Here is a 24,977-nt window from a genome sequence, read left to right as displayed (position 1 = left end):
CTCGTTGAATTCAACTAGTTAAGACTACTCCCTCTCTCTGGCTGGAATGCCTATGCTCTAACTGTTAGATCCCGATAGTTGTTCATTCTAAGTAAATTCTAGTTTATTCATCAATTTATGCCTAACAGAATTTCAGTTCAGTTCTAAATGACCAAATTGTCACTACTGAAGCTTCACAGGGACCGTTATAAGGTGAGAATTTTTTTTTTAATGACAATTTTAAATGAAGGCAGAATAATAAAAATTTTAAATTTGAGTCCTACCTGAAGCCGTAAGAATATCTGTGTGAAAGGCTCCATTCTTACGAGGTAGGAGGCCACGATCATCGCAGAGGAATAGTGGGTGCCATAGTGGTAGGCTGGGGTCTCCCCTGCTCCAGACAGTTGGCACATCATTAAAAACAAAAGGGGAAACAGAAGTAAGCGTGGTGTTACTCAGCAGCTTGGGAATGTCAACAACCGCGACAGGCGACTGGGGCAGCAGATGCCGCTCGCTACACATCTTGATGGGGACAGTTCGACCTCACGACCCCTCAGGTACACATCTCGTAGACACCCACAGCCTGCTGGGCTCTCTTCAAAGTGAAGCGTGTCTGAGGCTGTCAGTTAGGGGCTCCCACTGTCTAACAGCAAGCCAACTTCCGCTGACGAAGAACACTGACTCGGTAGCTACCTGTTTTCATTAGGTTACGACTTTGTGATTTTACAGTTCTCCAAATTGTTGTCTACAGAGACAATGCAATAGTATGTATTATTACCATGGTGTGTCTTCCTTGACAGACAGGGGGGAGAGAGGGAGAGAAAGAAAACGGGCACAGGCATACTAATAGGCCAAAATCTAACAGTTTCCCCCTCGCTTTATGTCTTTGAGGGGGAAAACACCATAGTAATTAAATATAATCAATTGTGCAGTGTACAAATATCAATTCATAGTTTTAAAGAATGGGAGTTGTAGAAAGTACTTAAATGAAATTAGAGGAGACAACATATGAATGTGTAGTTCCTGGACTAGACAGGCAGAGGAAGCACAGTGTCCTGCGTGCGCTCTGCAGACAGCTACAGATGTCTCCTGGCGGTGGCCGCAAACTGGCAGGAGAACGGTTTCTGCTCTGGTAGTGCACAGGCAGGTGTGAGTATGCAGCCTATCGGCACCTTGCAGACGTACCCACAGGCGTCAGCACTAAACAGGGTTTACTTCTGAGACTGAAACACGAAGCCAAGGCAGAAGGCGCTCCTCACCATTGGGATCCTCCCAGTCCTTATAGCGCTTCTTGTACTGGGCCAGCCGCTCATCAGTCTGCGCGCCCATGGGCTTAGCCAGGTTTCTGAAAGTCTTGGGATTCGTAAGGTCAACCTCCTGAAATACAGAACATCACCTGATGCCAACTTACCAGGCACTCTGTCTTCTCCACACCGCAGATGCACCGGGCTGACCCTATCTGAGGAACGGACTAGGTAGAAACAAGTTTGTGGACTTTTCACACACACCTTCTGTTCAGACACAGGGCCTGGTGAGTGCCACCGCTTGGCAAGTGCTTTGGAAATTACGCATCTCCCAGGGAGACACTTAGGAGCTCAGCTGTGGGAAGGAGGGAAACAGGGCAATGCTTCTAGGTCTTAGCCAGGACACAGCAAGACAGGGTAGACACAAAGGCTCCCTTTCAGCATTATCTCCATCGCTCCTGTAACCGGAAGGTGGACGGAGTGTCTCTATGCCTCCTCCTGACCTCTAGCTCCTTCTAACACTCCCGACTTTCTTCACGTAGGTGGTTCAGAGAGAAGGCAGGTAAATTAAAACCCTCAGCACTCAGCTCACACATGCTATCAAGTGGCTTTCCAAATACAATACATTTTTTTTCAGTCTAAAAGCGATTATTTTACGAGCAGACCACTAGCTGACCTAATTCACACCCTCAAAAGAAAACCAAAATTGACTTTTAGGGTTTTTAAAGGTAGAAATTTGAAATACACGTCTGTGAAATGTCTACTATATGTAAACACTTTTTTTTTTTTTAAAGATTTTGTTTAGTTATCATGTATACAATATTCTGTCTGCATGTACACCTGCATGCCAGAAGAGGACACCAGATCTCATCATAGATGGCTGTGAGCCACCATGTGGTTGCTGGTAATTGAACTTAGGACCTCTGGAAGAACATCCAGTGCTCTTAACCTCTGAGCCATCTCTTCAGCCCATAATAATTTTTAATATTATATGTTTTGTTTTTGGTATCTATCTATATGTCCTTCTTATAGGACATCACAAGTATAAACAATTTTGTCAAACATCCAAAAAGTCTTGGGCACCAGATACAAATACACACTAATGAAATATGCCCCTGGTACCTTATCTATACCCAACTCAGCAACTGCTAAAATGCACGTGCCAGCCATTGCTCCAGGCGCGGGGATCTGAGTGAGCTGGCTGTGAGAAGTATCTGTGCTGAGGACCGCACGAACAATTAAGACCAGACAAAGAGGACTGTGCTTCACCCTACATGAAAGTAGCACAAGTGGAAAACCGCAGGAGAACCACAACACACAGATGAGGAGAGAAGAGGAAGAAGAGGGTGCCATCCACGGGCGGGAGAAATGTGAAGGCCTGAGGGACAGTTCCAGGCAGGTAGATCACATGACAAAAGCTACTGAGTGAGGAGAGGGGCCTGGGCATCCCACTGAGGAATTTTAAACAGGTGCAACTCTTTTAGGTACAAGCATGACGTAAAGAGGAGATGGAGCAGAGAAGAGAAGCCCGGGCCAGGGATCTAGTGAGCGGCACAGAGACTCAAGTGATGCCTGGCAAAGCTGATGGAGGATAAAGGAAGCAGCCATGTCTGCTGTGGAACTGGAACGGTAGGCTGTAAAACAAGTACACAGGAATCGAGATTTCTCTCCTTTATGAAAACACGTCGCTCACTGTCAAATGAGCGGAGGCTCACCTCGGAGTCGTAGTCTGCGAGGATCCAGGGGAAGACAGGGTACTGCATAAGGTCGTTGTAGGACCTGCCGGCCAGGGTGTTCAGGTGCATCAGATACTGGAAGTTGCTGATTTCACCTCTCTTAGGAAAAAGAAGAAAGACCAGCCTTAGAATGATGAATCATTTCTGTTGTTCAAAAACTTCTGTATGCAAAAGAAAAAAATAGAAAATTTAAAAACAGATTTCCATACAAGAACTTCCCCCCCTCCCCCGCAACACACACACCCTGCCCCAAAGAGGAAATCTCTCCTTTTGTGGACCGTGAGCTGCAAGGCAGGAAGGGCCTTCTGTGTGCCTCCTTACCTCCCATCTCTGAGTCACAGACTTCTCTCCAACCAGAGTGCTGAGTAATCCGGACCTGAGCACACAGGGAAACGGAGGATGGGTCAGGGCCTTAAAGCTTTACAGCGGACACATCTCAGTCACTTTTCAACAAGTTCTTCCCAGCCCTCAGACAGGCTCTGTTCATGAGGGCTGGGAACTAATACAGTTCACTTTATTATGTACAGTCTACCCGAACAAAACAGAGGAATTGCACTTTAGCACTATAAGAAAACCAGAAAAAGTGGCATCAAAAACAAGAGAATGCTTTATACACACGACACCAGGTGACTAAAGGTTATGTTTCAAAAAGAGATCTTGAAGATGAGAAATATTCAAATATAGCACTAAAGGAAAGAATAAAAGCTTGTATTTTGAGAATTTAAATATTCTTCTATAGCAACTGATGAAAAAAACTCCAAAGAATTCTCTCTAGATATATAAGTCATGTGAATTTCACAATGAAATAATACCGAGCAAGCACCACGTGACCTACCCTTGCTCCACACTGGTGTTTGGTCTCTGCCCCGAGACAGACTCCGAGCTGTCGGTGAGGGATGGCACGACTGCCAGGAACCTGTGAAAGTTTAAATCGGAAGTGAGGTCTCGGCAGGAGCCCGATGGAGCCTGAGCAAGGCCAACTCTACAGCCTTCCTGCTGCCCGACCCTCCTGCTCCCAGTCAGTGGCAGGGAAGAGAATCCACAGCCAGCATGCCCTGCAGCACCGTCTTGCCTGAAGCTGTCTGTCACATGCGGTGGCAGGGGCTCTGGAGCACCAGTGGGCAAGAGCGGAGTCAGCAAAGGAAGTGCCAGCGAGCGACTGAAGCTAAGTCATCACCACACAGCAGGCTGACCGGCTGAGCAGATGCTAGGACACAGACGGCACCGAATGCACGCAGACGTGCAGGGGACACCTTCTTGTGACATCGTTAGCTTTTGCAGCGTTGCTCATGAGACCAATACAGAGATGTCTTAAGTCTCAAAGAAGCAGAATTGTAGGGGAACCCTGAAAAGGATGCGGACCTTGAACCGGCATATGCGAAGGAGTTTCTGAAGGACTGACGAGCTCAAGGGCTCCCAGCAACTGTGGCTAAACTGCCTCTACAGCCGCTGGGTCAGGAGAGGAAGGTGGAACTTCATCAGCTCCCTCACCCAGGAAAGGAGGTTGGCTCACCAGTCAGCCCAAGGACGGAATTTAAGGGCATCTCATGTCTATTCTCACAGACAATGCCTTCAGTCTCCTGTTATCTACAATTTTGGTTTCTGTCACTTAATTTACCTATGACCAACCAAAAGAAATATTTTTTAAAAAGTTTCAAAAAATGTTAAATGGAAAATTCTAGAAATGAGAAATTCTTAAGTTTTAAATAACTTTCCTTACAATATACTGACATGGTTGATTCCATTTATCTTATTGTTGTTAGTCTGTTGCTAAGTTTTGTCATGGATGTACGCTCAGGCTACAGAGGACTTAGTACTACCTGTGGGTCTCTGAGGACCATCTGGGCAGGTATCCGCCATGTACAAGAGGGACAGATGGTACTGCCCTGCAGTGACAGGGAGCATCACATGGGGTTATTAGCTCTCCCTCATGGACATAACCACAAACTGGTGACACGAGGATTGCCAGGGGCCACAGTATCCTATGTATAGAGTGAGGGTTCTTGCCTCTTCCTACTCCCGTGTCTCACAGAAGCACCAAGCGCCGTGAGTGTGCGTCACTGGTTTTCAGTGGTCACGCTACTTTTCCAACACCCAAGGCATTCCACGTTCCTTCTAGGGCAGGGAGGACTCTCCGGTGGATGCTGCTTCCAAGGGAACTCAGTTCTGGAGCCCCGCAGCAAGGTACAGAGGAAGCTGGCGCACTCTGAACCCCAAGTGTTGTTTTTCAATTTTTATTTGATTTCTTATTATTGTGTATGTTCCCCCGGGGGGCACCTGTGTGCAGCCTTGGGGGAAGCCCTGTGGGGCTGCTTCTCCCTACATCTCGCAGGTCCTGGAGGTGAAGCAGTCACTGGGTTTTGATACCAAGGGCCTTTATCACTGAGCCATCTCTCCAGTCCACTAAAGCATTACTTTTTAAGTGACATTTTTATTCTCTTAGACTTTGTGTGAAATAGCCTTTGATTGTTCTCACTCTAAGTCACCAGAAGGAAGAAATGCTATTCAAGAAGGCCAACTGGCCATTGTTCCAAAAGCTAGTTAGGGGACTCGTGTTTTCAGAATCCGGAAATGGATGGACTACTTCTGCAGAGACTCTGACCCACTGTCTGGACTCTGGATTTTAAGTAACAAGCCGAACAGGACGGCAGCGGCCCCTCCCACCTCCTCCCACACCAGCACGTAAGGAATTCCTCATGAACAGGACCTTTGGTAGACTTTATTCCGAATTCCCTTTTGAAAAGCCAGGAGGTAATTCCGTCCATCCCCGGAGAAAACTTCAACAGCGATAGGCTGAAATGGTTAGAGAAAAAGCAGCAATGAAACAGATCATAAGAAACGCACTGTTTCACTGTGAATTTCTATGCTGTTGAATTTCTTGCCTGCAGAGTATTTTAGACACATGAATTCTCTGTATACTAAGGCATGCAATCAAACTTTTTCTTGTTCTGCTCAAAATTAAAGAAATCGTTAAAAACCAGAATGATAAATAGTGATTAAAAATTATGCTCTTGAAATGAAGCAGATGCCATTTTTTATATGAAAGGACAAATATGCTCTTGAGAAGTAGAGGGAGGGGTGCACACCAAAGGCAGCCCCCGAGTTCAGACTGTGATGAAGAGAACAGACGCATTCTAAGATGCCGTGTGCCCCTGGGATCCGCATCTCCAGGGAGCAGTGAGGAGGCTGCAGTCTCCACAACACTAACCCATTTAAAAATGATATTTTTGGAACAAAAAAGGGGGTAAAACACTTAGTGCACCATCAACTCACCTGCAGGAGGTACCTCCTTTTATGGACCTCCTTGATGTCTTCATAGGCAAAGATGCTGCATGTTCTCTTGAGCTGGCTCGGGCCCTGTCTGGCTCCTCGAGGGATGATTGGTTCATGCATACTATGAGGCGCCAAGAGAGAAAGGAAGCAAACAAAAGCGTGATTAGAATAATCAATCAGCTGGCACAGGGTGTAAGCCAAGACCATAAACCCTAAAGACATTTTACTTCTTTCCAAATCAGAATAAAAAGACCTAAAGTATTTTAATATAGATCTAGCTTTGTACCAAGTGTCACAAAACATGGTTTTACTTCATTTCTCAAGAATCACAAATGTAATTAAAAGTTTTTCTATACCGAGTAAGGGCTCATGAAAGCCAAACTGTGGCCTTGATGGGTGAAGAAAGTAATTATTTGCAGTATTCCGGGCATGAACTACAGAGGCCCTGTCTCATCAACAGTCGTTCAGAGTGTTAAAGGAAGAGACAAGAGCCCACGTGTGTCTTCTGACCACAGAGTGATCCATTATTCACAACTATCCCATGGCTGGGAGAAGAAAGGAAGATGGAAAAGAACTCAGCTAGTCAGCCTGTGTGGGCTTCGGTCACCATGCTTCCAGTATGCTCAAAGGACAAGGGCTGTTCTTTCGTTAAGGGTATTGCTCCTGAGTGTGTCCAGCTGTGTGCATACATCTAGGTGTGCAGGTGTGCACATGCACACCTGTGTGCTGGCACAGGCACAAGTGGAGGGCGTCAGGTGTCCTGCTCCACCCGTCTCTGCCTCGTTCCTTTGAGGCAGGGTCTCTCACCTCGGGCACAGCTAGTACCCACCAACGGTAGTAATTTCCCATCTTGGTCCCATAGCACTGGGATTGGAGGTCCCTGTGAGACCATGCTTGTGTTCTTTCTAAGGATGCTGGGATCTGAGCTCACGCTCTCACAATCATGTAGCAAGAGCCTTTACCCTCTCAGCCCTCTCTCCAGCCTCTGTATCAATAAGTCTATAAGATCAAAAGCGATCTTATACACTCAGAATGAACTTTTAAATGCATAGGTGTACTAGCTAGGGTTTCTGTTGCTGCTGTTTTTTTTTTTTTGTCAACTTTCCATCCTAGCATCATCTGAGAAGATGGAATCTCAACTGTGAAAACACATCCATGAGATTGGTCCGTATGCAAGTCTATGGGGAATTTTTTAAATTAATGATTGATATTAGAGGGACCAGCCCACTGTGTGTGGTGCCATCCCCCATGCAGAATGTCCTAGGTTGTATAAGGGAACTAGCCGAGTGAGTAAGCCAATAAGCAGCACTCTTTGGGTTACTGCTTCTGCTCCTGTTTGATTCCTGACCTGACTTCCCTCAATGAGGAATTTTGACAAAGGAATATAAGGCCAATTAGCCCTTACCTCCACAAATTGCTTTACAGTTAGGCTGTTTTATCATAGTAAGGGAGAAACTAAAATAACATGTTAACAACGCCTGTACCTTGGTATATAATGTAATTTTCACTTATGAACAAGCACTTTTTCTTTAGTGGAAATGACAGTACTGCCCTGAGGCAGACATCAAATGGGAGGTGACAGGACTCAGGATGCAGGTTTGGGATGAAAAGAAATGATGCAAATATATTTGCTGTCATCTACTTGGTGTCTCTTCATTTATTTACTTACTTTGGAGGTAGAGTTTCAATGTCTCTTATTTCCCTGGTCGCTGTCATAGTAAATCCATCAATCACATAAAAATGTTCTTTACCAAAAAGGAGGAGCCCCTCGCTGGTGTCCAGGCCCTGGACTCGAGCACAGCGGTACATGTGTTGGATCTACAAAGAAAGTCACAAGTATTCTTTCCTGTAACTTTAAGAAGTTAACATGCTTAGCACCAAGTTGAGTTCAAACAGGCACAGAAGCAGCTCATGCTCAATCCTGCGCACAGATGCCGGCAGTAACAAGAGACAGGCACTCACATCGTCCACTAAGCCCACACTCCACCTAGGACCCCACCTCCGAAGCCAGGCACATCTCTGCTAGTCTGTAAGTGAGGAATAACTTAGCTGAGGTTCCTGTTCTCATGGAGGACACAGATGTAAACCCTGGCAGAGTGGAGGTTTGAAGGGCGCATATGGAGAGATTAGGCTAGGCTAGCTGACACACTGCAAATGTTCCTCAGGGCTCGTGAGCCCCAGGAAAGTTCCTGGCTCGTGTACAGGTTAGGCCAGGGGGTCTCCATTTCTTGGGGCCTCTGCTTTCATTTGCTTGTTTCTAGGGTACACCATGGCTTCTTGTAAGGCTTATGTGAGATAAAGCATATGACCGCACTAGAACTGCTGGCTGTCTTCTCTTCCAGACTTCACTGTCCTCTCTGCAGACGCCTCCCAGGAGCTTCTGCGGTGGCTTGTGACTTTCGCCCCCACCTGGTTCCCGACCCCCGGGCCAGACTGCACGGCCACTGTGAAGGCCCAGCTGTTTCCTCACACTACATCTCTTCAATTGAGAACTGTTTTATTTCCAAAAGGTTAATTCCAGGTGGACATTCCTTCTTGATTCAACTCACTTCAACACAAGTCAAAGGGGGAAAAATCAGCAACTAAATCAGAGTCATACAAATGCCAAGTGATATCCGTTTGAATCTAGTCCCTGCACCATTCAAATATAGGGTAAGGACAGGAAAAAATGTATTCAACAAAGGTTGAGAAATGAACAGAAAATATCAAGTTGGTTACTAGAGGTTAGGGGGACGGGATCAGAAAGGAAAGGAGGTTTCCCAAATGGCATGAAGTTTCATGTGGAGTGGAGGGTGGCTCTCAGTGACCACCTTGTGATAAAATATTGGTGAGGGGATGGATGTCTTTGTTAGCTTGACTGAATATTTCCATGATTATAGAAAGGAACAGCACAATGTAGCCTAAAGATGTATATAACTACTTGTCAATTAGAACTACAATTTGAAGCATTAATACATTTTCTCAAGTACCTAAGTATAAGTCAATTTCATGGTACACCTGAATCATTGAAGCCATAAAAGAGTGGGCCATTTGTAGGGAAATTCAGATGTTTATTTGAACTTTCTGAAACTTGGTCTGATGCATGCCAGGTTGGCCTCCAACTCCCTAGGTAGCCAAGGATGACCCTGAACTCAAAGGACTCCTCCCGAATGCTAGGATTACAGCCTTGCACTGGGGGTTGAACCCAGGACTGCCTGTGCGCTAAGCAGGCACTCTACAAAATGAGCTGTATCTCAAGGCACAGGCGTGTTTAAGTGTTCTCCCTGTGGTGCTGGGGATGAAACCCGAGGCTCCATGCACATTAGATACCTACTCCACCACTGAGCCTCCTGACTTACGTTAAAGTAACTATGCAGTGTAAGTGGGATGAAGAGGAGGAACGGGAGGGAGGAAAAGACAGACTGCCATCAGAGGCACATACACTTTCCAAGTGTTCAGATGCTAAAAGAACAGGGAGAGAGCAGCATTATGGTGATGATGCTTAACATCCAGGGCCACGGCAGCCTCCCTCTCCAGCACATCTTCTGGATGGATGCGCTTTCACAGTGACATGGCTTTCTTTCTTTTTATCATTTCATTCAGAATTACTCAGGGCACATATCTGAATAGCACTGTTTTAATTACACACCAGCTTCTCATTACTACTTCTTGAAGTAGCTTAGATCTCCAGGGCTAATACAACAGGCAAAAAAGAAAGATATCACCCTTTCGAGAAGGGTGATATGCAAATTCTCGGCACAGTAACCAACATACCTACCTACCTACCTACCTTCCTTCCTGTAGCCAATTACTATGCCACAGTCTGGGTGTCTTTTACATGATTGCGTTGTGTAAGACAGTGGGATACGAGTAAGAAACAGCATCAAGAGGAAGAGGAGACACAGGAACAAATGACCATGGTAAATGGATGTGCTGACTCCTGATAGGCAGTCCACAAGCACACAGGGAGGGCGTCTAAACAAGGCTGAGCATGCGTGCAGGGGAGACAGGAAAATCTCCTTGTGTGGGTTATAGACTGACGGACACTGGAATTATCACTACCCTAGAGGCCCCTCCAGTGAAGGGAGGTTGGGGAGTTGTCAGGACAAACAGTGTGGATGTGTCTTCATTACCCACGGTGGATGCAGTGGGCAGCAGCATGGACGCTGTAGCGGGTGCTCGGGCTATGACGCATGCACCGTTGAGGAGGGCGAGGTGAGGAGGGCGAGGTGGGCAGGACCGAGGTGGCGGGCAGAAAAGGGAGGCAGGTTGACAGAGTGAGGGAGAAAAGGGTTAAATGCATGCTGGAGGGGAGAGTAGTGATCAGCTATGGAGATGCAGAAGGAAAAGGCACCCCGCTGGGATGGCTGATGGCTGGTCTGCGGAGACATGGCCAGGCCTGTAAGGGGAACTGTGGTGTAACAGCGGGCTGCACAGGAGGGGGGACGAGGTGTCAGCTGTGAGCCCCGTGTCTGGTGATGCTCCTTAAACACACTTACTCCCCAGAGGTACACGCACCTTCTCTCCTTCCTCCAGCAGGCGCAGCAAAGTGGCATTGTCTGTCTTCTCCTCCTCCTCCACGGAGCCGCTCTCGGCAATCTGGTCTTGTAGCTGCTCCTGGGTCTCCTCATCTCCGCCATCAGGCGCAGAGCGAGAGCGCTTCAGGGGAGGCTTCACCAGGCCTGCAGCACACAGAGCAGCGGGATCATGCGGGGCCAGCATAGTGTCACAGAGTCAGCTATGGTTTAGGTGGCCTCCAGAAGCCTGCGTGCGAAAGCTTTGGTCCTAGGCCTGGTGCCAGGGGGAGGGGTGTAGCTTTTAGAGTGGGGCCTGGTAGGAAAAGCCAGGTCATTAGAACATGCACCCTTGAAGCGGACATTTAGACCCCAACCCCTTCCTATCTGTTCTGTGGGTGCCATGGTGCTTTGCTCTCCCACACGGCACCTGCTGTCTTGCTACAGACCTCAAAACAGCAGCTGCAACTGACCAGGGCCTGAGACCCAAACCTCTACTTTCTCTGACTTGTCACAGCGGCAAAGGGCTTACTCGAACACTTGTACACAGTCCCTTTTCAACTTCTGCAGTCAGAACTCTGAAGGGCACAGACAGGAAGCAGCGTTCGGAGGTCAGCGGCAAAGGTCAGCGACAAAGGCTTCGGAAACAAACACTGCAGGGCCCTCTGCGAACCCCGGTTTTCTCCACTAGAGAACTGGGATGAGGATTCTGTCTACCGCAGAGGTTGGCTGGAGGGCTGAATGCAGTGATGAATGTGAAGGGCCGGGACCACGATCACACAGTCAATCCTCAGGGAAGGACAGGTTGTTTACGGATGAGTAGCACCGGGGAGGCACCTTGAGTGGTGACACGTCACTGTCACACACGTAAGGACAGCCGCTACACTGTAACTCGCTCAGAGGGCTCATGGAGGCTGAGCCACGCCTCATTCAAAGGAATGATTCTTCATAAGTGAATAAAATTATTCAAACAATGGGTCATGAGGAACAGGCATAGAACTCTTTAATGACAGATCTCTACTCTGCAGATTAATTAAGAAAACACTTTCCTCCTTGTTCTTTGATAACTTTGTGAAATAAAGTGAATAAAAACCAGCGAGATCCTAAACTATTAGAAGTTCTCAACAATGGACTATCAACTAGACCTCAGTGTCTTCATATTCCCCTAGCTGTGCCGTCAAAAGTGACAGTATGCTTGCTACCGACACTCCTCTAGCATTTGGGAGAGTGTAAGCTGACCATGCTGAAAATCCTGTCCAGTGAACGGTAGAACCAGAGCCTCGTGGAGACACGACAAAGTGTGAGCCATCAGGAGAGACAGAGACCAGAGAAAAGGCCTCTAGCTGCATCAGTTTCAGGTTAATGAGCCCCAACCTCCAACTCTGTCAGATGTAAGATGCTGGATACAACAGTAACTCACTGATGTTTGTAATTTGAGCTAATCCTAGAGATCAGAAAAATCAAGCTTGAGAAGCTATGTGCCGACAGCCCGGACCCAGGTCACCTGACTGCCTGTGGGCTAACCTTGGCTTAGTTGTAGGCACTATGGCTTTACACCCTCTCCACAGCCCTGCTATGGCAGTGCGAACAGACGTGGGAAGCTTTGGCCCGCACTCGGGTGGAATCACACTGATCTGTGTCAGGTCACTTCTGAATCGTCCAGTGGAGGTCATCTCGGGGAGAACGCATGCATTGTAATGGGAAAGGGGGCAAAACACTATCAGATGAGGTTTGCTGCTGACTCGGATGCAAGCTGTTCGTTTCTACCCCGCTGGACGCGAGTATTGGTTTTCCTCCCTTCTAGTTAATTCTAAATGTTTTGCCGGCATGCTTGTCTGTATGTCATGTGTGCCTGATGCCCACAGGGCAGGGGAGAGCTTTAGATACCTTGTAAGTGGACTTACAGATGGGTGTGAGCCACTGTGTAGGTTCTGGGAATCGAACCCAGGTCCTCTGGAGGAGCAGTCAGTGCCCTTAACTGCTCAGCCATCTCTCCAGGCCTGAAGTGTGGTTTTCATTTACTGACAATTTTAATTCTAAATTTTAATCTACTTGCTTTTAATGTTAAACTGTTAATTAAAAGTTCTTAATTTACACTTCAGGGCTTAGTTTTAAAAAATAAAAACATTTTTGAGTTTACAGTCATTTAGACACTTTAAAAAGTGAAAACAAGCCGGGTGTGGTGGCACAGGCCTGTAATCTAGCACTTGGGGAGGCAGGCGGATCTCTATGAGTTCCAGGCCAGTCTGGTCTACAAAGTGAGTCCAGGAAAGCCAAGGCTACACAGAGAAACCTTGTCTCGAAAAACAAAACAAAAAAACAAAAAGTTAACAAAAGGATTAATGTATGTATTCGATAGGGATGAGGTCTTCATTTGTGCTAGAAAGGAGACAGCAGAATCCGGGAAAAGAAGGGACCTGAGGCTGGGGGAGGGTGCAGCCGGTAAAGGGCCTGCTGAGCAAGCATGAGGGCCTCCGAGACAGCACATGCAGAGAAAGCTGGGTGCAATGCTGTCCGTGCAATCCCAGCCCTGGTGCGGCTGAGGCAGGAGCCTTCCCAGGACTTGCTGGCCACTCAGCTTAGCAGAGCCAGTGAGAGAGCTTAGAGAACAAGGTGGGTAACTTGGGCTTCCATGTGCACGGGCACACACGTATACTTGTGCCCATGCATGACTGTGTACACGTGAACAGACACACGCCACACAAAAGGAAATAATCTTGCCTTTGACAAAAGAGATGTGCAGTAGTTAGAGAGAAATCGCTGCCTGTTGTATGACAGAGAAAAGCCGCATGCCACCTGTGAGCAGGAGCCAGACAATGGCCAGTAAGAGCTAGGGAAAGGCTTTGCTATATCCAGCCCCGCATGTCCTGTGGGAGGGCTAAGGCTGTGTGTAAACACAGAAGCAGGAGGGCTTTTCAGTTAACTCCAGCCTCCAGAAGGCCAAATTTGAGATGAGTCCCTGTGGCTACACAAAGACCCCTAATTTTTACTGTTGGCTAATACACATGGATGACTTATCCACCAACTGTTTTAATTCTGTAATTATTCAGCTGCATAGGATCAGGTTTCACTGAGTGTTCTGCCAAGTACAAGAAAAACTTTCTTGGGCCAATGACTATGTGACTGATACATACATCTCTAGGGGATAAAGGCACAGCCTCTAGTTCTCATTCATAAATCAGTCTTTAAGGTGTGCTGGTCAAGTAGATATAGACATGTTTATAGTTGGCCCTCTTGTTTGCTAATGCTCATATTTTCATACAAATCACATGGATGGAACGCTCCAAAATGACTTCAAATAGAAGAGGAGGCTGACCTTTGACCTTGGCAATGGTGTCTTCTCCATGCTCTGGTTCTTGCTGGGTGGCTTCGCCCTCTGAACTCTCTACAATAGCATCCTGGACGATGGCTGGGTTGCCAGAGGCCAGGCGCATGTAGTACTCTTTACTGTCATAGCTTATAGCTCTCCTGTACCGCGCAGGCTTCTAAGAAATGACAAGGAAAAAATGACTCAGTTATTTCCAACAGCGACAATCCAAGCTCCTCAAGATTTCTTTGTTCTCCTATTGTCTGGGGGCTTTGTACAGACTAGATGAATATATACTAAACACAGACTTCCGGGTTATTAGTTTTGTTCTTCCCAAAGAGCAGCAGACGAGGTTTAACCAAATGACGTCTCTGGGCTACTGAGGTTCCCGTCATTCTGGCTGATCTTCTAGGGTACTAAGGGAGCGCATGGCCATGAGGGCCCAGCAGGCTGCAACAGGACTGTCCAGTCTGAGGAGACTGAAGGGCACTCGCTCACTTGGAGCAATCTCAAGTCTGTACACTTTGGGAGCTTGCGGAGGAGAATAAGAACTTGCTGTGCCTTTCTGTAGCCCTGGGTCTTACAGAGCTCTAGAGAGCCCTGGAAGTGTTGCCACTTCTGCAGCCTGACTCAGCACAGAAAACACATTCAACACAAGATGGCACTCTCTGGCTGGCTTGCACGATGAGCTGGGCCCTCCCTTCTGCTCTGTCTAGTAACTGAAGGGTCTAATAAGGACAGACATAACTCAATTCTGATGAAGAAATGAGTAGCTAGAGACATAAGGATGGACTCAGTGTTCTGGGTACAATAGCAGAGTTCATTCACAGTATAATCTATATTCTAAAATAAGTTTTCCAACTGATTTAAACTTGTTTTTCCTTCTTAAAACCATATAGAAGGAGAAAGTTCACGCCCCTAAAAAATGTATGTGAATGTATACTGATAAAACCAGAATTAGACTCAGGCTTTGGATTAATGATTCTCAAAACTGAGGAATCTGAAACATGCTTTAAGCCTCCTCTTCAGCATTTTTTTTCCTCCTTTGTAATGAGGAAGAAAACTCAATATTTTAAAAGCCCTATTTTTTTTTCTTCACATTCTTAAAATTGATTTCCAACTAAAATGGAAGTGCCTGTGTGGGAGGGATACTCAGGCTGAAACTGAGCAGATCTCCAGCAAGAGATAACCTCACTGAGACCACAGGGACTGTCCTTTTCAGCTTAGGTGTAAAGCCAGGGAACGGAGACAAGGGAGCTAACTGAGTGGGCTGTGCAGTATGTGGAGATGGAAAGAATAAAAAAGATGACGAGCAATCCTACAGGAGTGGGAGGTCCACCTGATGGGAAACTAACAAGAAAATGCAGTGTTCCAATCAAAGGAAGACAACAAACCTAGTACCTTCATGGTTGTTTTGTATGTGGCAAAATGATCATATTCAACTCAAAATCGTTATAATTTATTAAACAGAAAAAAACGTTTAGTAGCCTGCTAGGAGCAGGAAGCTGAGTAGTAACTAGAGTATCACCTGCCAAAACTGCTAACATTTTATAAGACGATGGCACAGTTACTGATGGGCAAGATCGTGGACCAAGAGGTGTAGATTTGGTTGCTGATTTTTTTCTGAAATGTGTTAAGGTACATTTCAGTATTTATACTGACAGTACTAAATCTTTTTTGGAAAACAAAAACAATAAAAAATGTATGCCAATTAAAAATTGCATTTAAAATAATTCAGCACTTAAAATAATCACATCATATTTCCAGGAGCTGAGGGTGCTCGGCTGCCCATCACTAACGTGCCTCATCAGTAGTTAGTTATTCGTGAAGCAGCCCAGGTGAGTGGGAGAGCCCCTGCCGTTAGTGAGCAGCACAGATCCCTGGGAGGAGCCGGAAGGACGACCTCTCAGGAGGAAGGACAGTACCCTTGCCATCCCAGCGAGCCCACACAGGAGTCAGTCAGTCTTTCGAGTTAGTCTGTCTGCCATCTACCGTGCACTAAGAAGAGAGCTGCGAGGAGTTGGCATTCTTTCATAGCAATGAGTGTTTACCTTCTGAGCAATGGCCTCATCGGGAGTCTCGGGCTGTCTACTTGGGGCCTCAGACTGAAACAGGGTATTAAGTATAGACACATCAGGGGAAAAAGCATATAAAGATCACAAAAACAAAATTTTCTTGAGGACCCTAAGAAATGTAGAAGGTATACTCAATTCAAAGGGAATTAACATAATCTGCTCAGCTAGTTACAGATGTATCTATGCTCATTTTCTCTGTGACCAAAAACCAGAGTTTTAAGTATAATTTAAACATACTGAAAGTTTCAGTACCCTGAATACACAGTAAAACAAACAAACAAATCATAAAACTTCAGCACTGCTATTACGGATGACTTTACAAGTGCTTTCAAAAAGAAAAAGAAAAAGAAAAACAAAGCAAAACTAAACATTTGGCCCATCCCCAAATCTGTGCTGTAACAACTCATGAGATTTAAGCTGTTACTTAACACTGCCTCTTGACAAATAAAAACAGGGGTGACTGGCTGACGCCCACCCTGCCGGAGAAGCTCATAAACACAGTCCCTTCACAACTCCACAGACAGCAGCTGGGAGAAGCCAACAGAGGAATGTGGATGGTATCAGCCCCAGACAAAGCTTTTCTGAAAAGCACTTCAAGTTACACAATGGAATACTACTCAGCTTTTAAAAGCCAGGACACCATGACAGCTGCAGGCAAATGGAAATGGTCATTCTGAGTGAGGCCATCCTGACCCAGAAAGACACACATGGTATGCATTCACTTATAAGCAGATATTGGCCATATAATACAGGATAACCATACCACAATCCACAGACCCAAAGAAGCTAAATAACAAGGAGGACCCTAGGGAGGATGCTTAATTCTCATTCAGAAGGGTAAATCGAATAGACACCAGAAGCTGCTGAACAGAGGAACAGGAAGGGATGTCCTCTGAAAGACTCTACCCACCAGGGGATTGAAGCAGATGCTGAGACTCACAGCCAAACTTTGGGCAGAGCACAGGGAATCTACGGAAGAGTGGGGGGTAGAAAACCCAGAAGTGAGACCAACAGAACCAAAAAAAAAAAAAATTGGGCCCAGGGGCACTGTGGAGACTGATGTACCAACCAACATATGGAGAGGCCCCCTGCTTAGATGTAGCTGATAGGCAGCTCAATTTCCATGTAGGTGCCCTAGTAAGGGGAGCAGGGGCTGTCTCAGACATGGACTCTGTTGCCTGCTCTTTGATCACTTTCCCCTGGCGGGGCAGCCTTGGCAGGCCACAGTGGAAGACAATGCAGCCAGTACTGATGAGACCTGATAGGCTAGGGTCAGATGGAAGGGGAGGAGGACAGCTCCATCAGTGTACTGGGGGAGGGCAAGGGAAGAGAAGAGGGAGGAAGGATGGGATTGAGAGGGGACAAGGGAGGGGACTACAGCTAGGATACAAAAATAAATAAATTGTAATTAATAAAATACATTGACCTCAAATTAATAGAGAAGGTTTAACATTCAATCAATATTAAAATTAAAAACTATAAAATAGATGTGTAATAAATATAACATGTACCAATTACTAATTTTGAAACAAACTCTGAGGTTTCCTCCCTGTTTTTACTACAGAGCCCACCCAGAAGATGAGCAGTACACAGCAACACGTGTACACAAGTATGTGCTATGTTAGAATGACTTGTATGTTTAAATAGAGTCCAGAATTGAACGGCAAACATGAACACTATGATGACAAACTGGCATTATCACACTTCTCTTATACTTAGAAAATTATACTGAATTATTATTATAGTTATGGTCATACAGAAATCGATTTTTTTTCAGTCAGAATTTCTAGGGAATAATTTTATACTTTTTAGCTTTAATATGCAGCTGGGTCCTCAGCACACTGATATCTGCAAACAATAGCAGGTTTATTTGAGGCTGTTAATTTGTAAAAGTAAGAAGCCTATACAGTTAAAACTAGTGCTGTATTTAAATGATGTATTTTGGAAAATACGACCTAGCTTAATTGTTTAAACACTTTGTCTCTATGTGTGTGTGTGTGTGTGTGTGTGTGTGTGTGTGTGTGTGCCCAAGTGTGGTACCACAGACATCACAGTACCTAGGTGCAGGTCAGAGGACAGCTAGCTACAGTTAGCTTTCTCTTCTGCCACAAAGATTCAGGTGTTGAATGGGCCATCAGGTTTTTCGTTAAGCACCTTTACGTGCTGAGCCATCTTGCCAGCCCAGGATCTTACTTGGTTGCTTTAGGACTCAGGTTTTACCTCCTCACAGGACCTATGCTGACTTGCTCACAGCAGCTATGAGTAATACATAAACCATGCAGTAACAGTGCCATTCAGCAGGGCTCCCTGAAGTATGAGAAACATTCCATCCTCTCCAGTCACTGAGCAGACAAGGGAGATTTTCAAGTGAGGGTCTGGTGTCTGTTTTATTTAACTAAGTTTTCTCAAGGCAGAAAGGTAGATTTTTCAAACGAGAGCTCTAAATTTACCATATTAAATTTACTGAGTTTTCACAAGGCATTAATTATTTACGTTCTTTTTTTTTAATTTTTTATTAATTACACTTTATTCATTTTGTATCCCCCCATAAGCCCCTCCCTCCTCCCCTGCCGATCCCACCCTCCCTCCCCTTTCTGCATGCATGCCACTCCCCAAGTCCACTGATAGGGGAGGTTCTCCTCTTCTTTCTGATCTTAGTCTATCAGTTCTCATCAAAAGTGGCTGCATTGTCCTCTACTGTGGCCTGGTAAGGCTGCTCCCCCTCAGGGGGAAGTGATCAACGAGCAGGCCAATCAGATTATGTCTGAGGCAGTCCCTCTTCCCATTACTATGTAACCCACTTGGACACTGAACTGCCATGGGCTACACCTGTGCAGGGGTTCCAGGTCATCTCCACGAATAGTCCTTGGTTGGAGTATGAGTCTCTGGGAAGTTCCCTGTGTTCAAATTATCTTGTTCTGTTGCTCTGCTTGTGGAGTTCCCGTCCCCTCCAGCTCTTACTATTTCCCACTTCTTACATAAAATTCCATTCACTCTGCCCATCAGTTGGCCATCAGGCTCAGCATCTGCTTTGACAGTCTATACTGCAGAAGCTTTCAGAGGCCCTCTGTGGCAGGTTTCAAGGTTGTTTCCTGTTTTCTTCTGGCTTTCAGAGGCCCTCTGTAGCAGGTTCCGAGGTTGTTTCCTATTTTCTTTTTCTTCTGATGTCCATCCTCTTTGCCTTTCAGGATGGGGATTGAACATTTTAGTTAGGGTCCTCTCTTTTGCTTAGTTTGTTTAGATGTACAGATTTTAGTGGGTTTATTCTATATTGTATGTTTATATGAGTGAGTATATACCGTGAGTGTCTTTTTGCTTCTGGGACAACTCACTCAGGATGATCCTTTCCAGGTCCCACCATTTACCTGCAAATTTCATGATTTCCTTATTTTTCATTGCTGAGCAATACTCCATTGTATAGATGTACCACAGTTTCTGCATCCATTCTTCAGTTGAGGGGCATCTGGGTTGTTTCCAGCTTCTGGCTATTACAAATAAAGCTGCTACAAACATGGTTGAGCAAATGTCCTTTTTGTGTACTTGTGCCTCTTTTGGGTATATGCCTAGGAGTGGTATGGCTGGATCTTGAGGAAGCGCTATTCCTAGTTGTCTGAGAAAGCGCCAGATTGATTTCCAGAGTGGTTGTACCAGTTTACAATCCCACCAGCAGTGGAGAAGGGTTCCCCTTTCTCCACAACCTCTCCAGCATGTGTTGTCCCTTGAGATTTTCATCTTGGCCATTCTGAAGGGTGTAAGGTGAAATCTCAGGGTTGTTTTGATTTGCATTTCCCTAATGGCTAATGAGGTTGAACATTTCTGTAAGTGCGATATTCCTCTGCAGAGAATTCTCTCTTTAGCTCTGTTCCCCATTTTTTAAGTGGATTATTTGGTTTGTTGTTTTTCAGCTTGTTTAGTTCTTTATATATATTGGATATGAGTCCTCTGTCAGATAAAGGGTTGGTGATGATTCTTTCCCAATCTGTAGGCAGTCGCTTTGTTTTGATGACGGTGTCCTTTGCTTTACAGAAGCTTTTCAATTTCATGAGGTCCCATTTATTGATTGTTGCTCTTAGAGCCTGTGCTGTTGGTGTTCTGTTCAGGAAGTTTTCTCCTGTACCAATGAGTTCTAAGGTATTCCCCACTTTTTTTCTAGCCGATTTAATGTGTCTGGTTTTATATTGAGGTCTTTGATCCACTTGGACTTCAGTTTTGTGCAGGGTGATAAGTATGGATCTATTTTCATTTTTCTACATGTAGACATCCAGTTGGACCAGCACCATTTGTTAAAGATGCTATCTTTTTTCCATTGTATGGTTTTGGCATCTTTGTCAAAAATCAGGTGTCCGTAAGTGTGTGGGTTTATTTCTGGGTCTTCTGTTCGATTCCATTGATCCACCATTCTGTTTCTATGCCAGTACCATGCAGTTTTTATAACTGTTGCTCTATAGTACAGCTTGAGATCAGGGATGGAGATACCTCCAGAAGATCTTTTATTGTAGAGGATTGTTTTAGCAATTCTCGGTTTCTTGTTATTCCATACGAAGTTGAGAATTTTTCTTTCCAGGTCTGTAAAGAATTGTGTTGGCAATTTGATGGGAATTGCATTAAATCTGTAGATTGCTTTTGGTAAGATGGCCATTTTTACTATGTTAATCCTGCCAAGCCATGAGCATGGGAGATCTTTCCATCTTCTCATATCTTCCTCTAATTCTTTCTTCAGAGACTTGGAATTTTTTTCATACAAGTCTTTGACTTGCTTGGTTAGGGTTACACCAAGGTACTTTATGTCATTTGTGGCTATTGTGAATGGTGTTGTTTCTCTAATTTCTTTCTCAGCCCTTTTGTCTTTTGTATACAGGAGGGCTACTGATTTTTTTGAGTTAATTTTGTATCCGGCCACTTTGCTGAAGGTGTTTATCAGCTGTAGGAGTTCCCTGGTAGAGTTTTTGGGGTCACTCATATATACTATCATATCATCTGCAAATAGTGATAATTTGACTTCTTCCTTTCCCATCTATATCCCCTTGATCTCCTTCGACTGTCTTGTTGCTCTAGCAAGGACTTCCAGCACTATGTTGAAGAGATATGGAGAGAGTGGGCAGCCTTGTCTTGTCCCTGATTTCAGTGGGATTGCTTTAAGTTTCTCTCCGTTCAGTTTGATATTGGCTATAGGCTTGCTGTATATCGCCTTTACTATGTTTAGATATGTGCCTTGTATCCCTGATCTCTCCAGTACTTTAAACATGAATGGATGTTGGATTTTGTCAAATGCTTTTTCAGCATCTAGGGAGATTATCATGTGGTTTTTTTCTTTCAGTTTGTTAATATGGTGGATCACATTGATGGATTTCCGTATATTGAACCACCCCTGCATACCTGGGATGAAGCCTACTTGGTCATAGTGGATACTATCTTTGATGTGTTCTTGGATTCGGTTTGCAAGTATTTTGTTAAGTATTTTTGCATCAATGTTCATAAGGGAGATTGGCCTGAAATTCTCTTTCTTATTTACGTTCTTTTGTTAGAATAATTTTCATTGACAGTCTTCCAAAGCTTTCAAGTCTGTGGCATATGAACCACCGAAATACATTTTACATTCTATAAACAAACTTCAAAATTATCCACAAATAAAGTTCAAAAGTTGGACAAACAGCTAACCCATTTATAAATATGGTATTCTGTATTATCAAGGCTTAAGATATATCTGGGTGGGGGTTGGAGAAAAAGGAGCCAACTTCTATTCCTCACCCTACATGGTGGCTACATGCCACGACTATGGTTTCAGGGAATCTGCTGCCCCCTTCCAACCTCCTGAGACAGCAGGCACACACGGCAAACACATGTAGGAAAACACAAATAAATTCACCTGACGTCTCGGCACTTGGGGAGTGCAGGCAGGACGATCAACATCAGCCAGGGATCTCTGAGACCCTGGCTCCACCTACCCCCCCCCCCCCAAGCAGCCTCCTAGACCCCTCCTCAAAGGTTTAATAAACAAAAGTTTAAGAAACGACAGAAAGAATGACTAATTCAATTTCTAACGGAAAGATCTGAAAAAGGACTAGCCTTTTAACCTTCACTGTATTCTTCACCTTCTGCAATGGGTAAGGAAAGCGTCAGTTAGAAATGACATACAAGGTACAGATCAACTCGTTGGCCCTCACTCCGAAGAAGCCATTTCTGCTGCTCAACAGCCTTCAGAAGCTGTCTCCTGCCCGATGCAAGTGTCCGGCTGTATTTTACAGGTTGGGTAGCAATGAGTTTAGGGAATGGAAAGAAGAGTCAAGTGACCTCTAATTCTAAAGGCTTAACATGGTTGAGGGCACAGGGGAACGCCCTGGGGATACCAAGCTTAAGCTCCCACAGAGCAGGCTTCCTGTGGCTCCCTTAAAAAACCCATCCCATGATGTCATGTTTACATTTCATGGCCCCTCTTAGAGGAAAGGCTCGCCTATACTATGTTCAGTTCAGGACCCAGAAAACTGGATAGTTTTAAAACTTATTAAGTTAACATGTAAAGTAATGGACTTCATTATGGACACACACACACACACACACATACACACGTATGCACTCACTCATACTTTGTTCTTCACACACATAAACTGACTTCCCTCATACCCATCCTCCCAATTTACTGGTTCCCTAGTAGTACAAAAACTTCAGAAGTATGAAAGTCCTCCTGAACGCTGGTTGGATGAAGCAACGCAACACTGAGCCTATGACTTAAAGGGGACTTGTGAGGCCCTCAGCAAGAGAGGAAACCTAACCAACGCGCTCTCTGTGCAGAGTGACTCAAGGGCAACTGTTGACTGTCCTCCAACAGGGCCTCAGAAGCCTGCGCCTCCCAGGTGGGGTGATTACAGTCCAGCACCACTGCGTTGGGATGGAGGCTTGGTCATGTGATCTGTCTAGCCAGGGGCTGCGGTCTATGCTCACACTCCAACCTGGATGGTTTTCATGCCTCATCCAGTCCCCTGTGTGTGGAACAGGGGTGACCCCACCTGGATGTGAGAAGGCTCTCGTTAGACGTAGGTGAACGAAGCCGCATGTAACTGCTTGGCGGACACACGGCTGCGCAGCAGGCTGCACATACCGTGGATATGTGATGCCTTTCAGATTCACCAGATGCTAAACTGTCAAACACGCGGAAACATCCTTTTACAAAACTCCACCAAAGCAGGTTAACTTCTGACTGGAGATGCTTTGTGCAGCACATGAGGAGCTCTGTGCTCTGCCACCGTCCCCCTGCTCCCACCCACTTCTTCCCTCTATGTACACGTATTACCGCTCCCTACCCGCCTCGTATCTCCTAATAAGTAACCTGTCTGTCAGAAACTGAGCTCCGTACGGTGCATTCCTGCGGGAATTGCTTGTTCGGCTCTCACAGGCTGGTGCGCTCCTGCGCTTGGGTAAAATGCTGATGACACGGAGGGTTTAGGTATGAGCCCTGAATAGCCTTCCCCTGATACTCAAGTTTTCATAATAAGATTGCTCAAAGAACAATAAAGGTGTAAGTACAGTAAAATGTATTACAGTTGTGGCAAGAAATGACTCAAGGGTATGTCTCGCTTAAAGTCCCGAATTGGTTACTCGTATTTCCCAGAGTGTATTTACTCTACAGCCTATATCTTTATTAATTTTGTTGCTATTCAATCTCCTTCATGTGTACGTGTATTCTGACCGTCCTCCCTCTCCCACCCTCTCTCATCTCCCTTCCTTAACCCTGCCTGTCCTTTCCCCAGGTTTATGGCTTTTGGGTGCTTTGTGACCCATTTAATTTAACCAGGGAATGTCAGCTTTTCTGAAAGGGTTCAAGCTAAATGAATGTGCACTTAAACATTTTATCAAGTTGCCACGGGCATAACCCCTTAAGGAATGATCGGAGAAAAGAGCCAAAAAATTAAAGATCACGTCTCTGCTCTCACAAAAGGTGCTAGAAAAGCTTCAAAATATGGGGTCGCTCGGTTTGCAAGATGCCCATATTTGAAGGCACACCACTTTAGGACACAGAAAGAGCAGCATGGTGGGACTGGCAGCTTTGAGAAAAGCAGTCTTAGAGGGGCTATTTTCAATAATCTTGATGGTTATTAAAGTCTAAGATCCACATTCTCTTAAGAATACTGTAAATTGACAAATTCTGACCATGTGTGTTTAGGAGGTAAAAAGTGACACTGTACATACACTGTACAACTTGAGGTGATTAAATTAACAAAGCTACCACATTGCTTCCCCTGTTGTCATTTTGTAAGGGACACATGAAATTCCCACCAGTTCTGGAACACACAACATGTGGCCACTCTAGTTAGGCTGCTCTGCAGCAGATCTGCAGAGTCCGAATCCAGCCAGAGCCGGGTCACACCCTGACCCCCCCCAGGGAGCACTCTGCCCCTGCTGCTGAGCCTGTTTGCCTTCGATGCCACCCTAAGGGAAACTGTGGAACCCCTCTCTCTGCATCTCCCTCACGTCTCTTGGCATGCCTCCAAATCCACTCAGGTGTTAACAGAGGAGAGCATTTCCTTCTTGTTACAATCTGAAGAGTGCTCATCTGCACAGGAGCTACACTTCCTGTTTATCTGTAGATGGACACCCCAGCTGACGCTAAGGCCTCCATCCTAGGCAGCATTAGAACAGGGGTTGAAACCACAGAGTACAGGATGGAAGGAGCCAGGACTCCTGCACAGGAAGACAGAGGTGCTGGGTACTTAAATTGTGGCAGACATTAAGACTCAGGACCATCTATGGATATAACCTAGAACTTCTGCTCGGATGTGGCCCATGGTAGCTCAGTAACCAAGTAGATTTCCAAAGTAAGGGGAACAGGGACTATTTCTAACAGGATTTCAAGGGCAGGCTGTTTGACACCCCCC

General features: G+C 45.5%; 1 protein-coding gene across 7 annotated transcripts in view; it reads right to left on the bottom strand.

Annotated features, from left to right (window-relative positions):
* Window positions 1-24,977, bottom strand: part of Wdfy3 (WD repeat and FYVE domain containing 3) — a 215,502-nt gene that overhangs the window by 21,439 nt on the left and 169,086 nt on the right. For 5 of the 7 annotated variants that reach the window (XM_055594634.1, XM_055594636.1, XM_055594635.1 and 2 more), the window contains 11 exons: window positions 16,084-16,137; window positions 14,042-14,210; window positions 10,730-10,893; window positions 7,902-8,050; window positions 6,233-6,353; window positions 5,667-5,752; window positions 3,795-3,875; window positions 3,281-3,335; window positions 2,939-3,058; window positions 1,239-1,356; window positions 264-370 (listed from right to left, as the gene is read on the bottom strand). In XM_055594634.1, the coding sequence (XP_055450609.1) occupies window positions 264-370; window positions 1,239-1,356; window positions 2,939-3,058; window positions 3,281-3,335; window positions 3,795-3,875; window positions 5,667-5,752; window positions 6,233-6,353; window positions 7,902-8,050; window positions 10,730-10,893; window positions 14,042-14,210; window positions 16,084-16,137 (1,224 nt within the window). The remainder of the gene's footprint in view (window positions 1-263; window positions 371-1,238; window positions 1,357-2,938; window positions 3,059-3,280; window positions 3,336-3,794; window positions 3,876-5,666; window positions 5,753-6,232; window positions 6,354-7,901; window positions 8,051-10,729; window positions 10,894-14,041; window positions 14,211-16,083; window positions 16,138-24,977) is intronic. The other 2 variants (XM_055594637.1, XM_055594638.1) reach the window with 1 other exon arrangement.

The sequence above is a fragment of the Psammomys obesus genome, unplaced genomic scaffold, assembly GCF_907164565.1.
Source record: "Psammomys obesus unplaced genomic scaffold, mPsaObe1.curated_primary_1811, whole genome shotgun sequence".
In the NCBI taxonomy this organism is placed as follows: Eukaryota; Metazoa; Chordata; class Mammalia; order Rodentia; family Muridae; genus Psammomys; species Psammomys obesus.
This window is presented reverse-complemented; position numbering and strand designations above follow the sequence as displayed.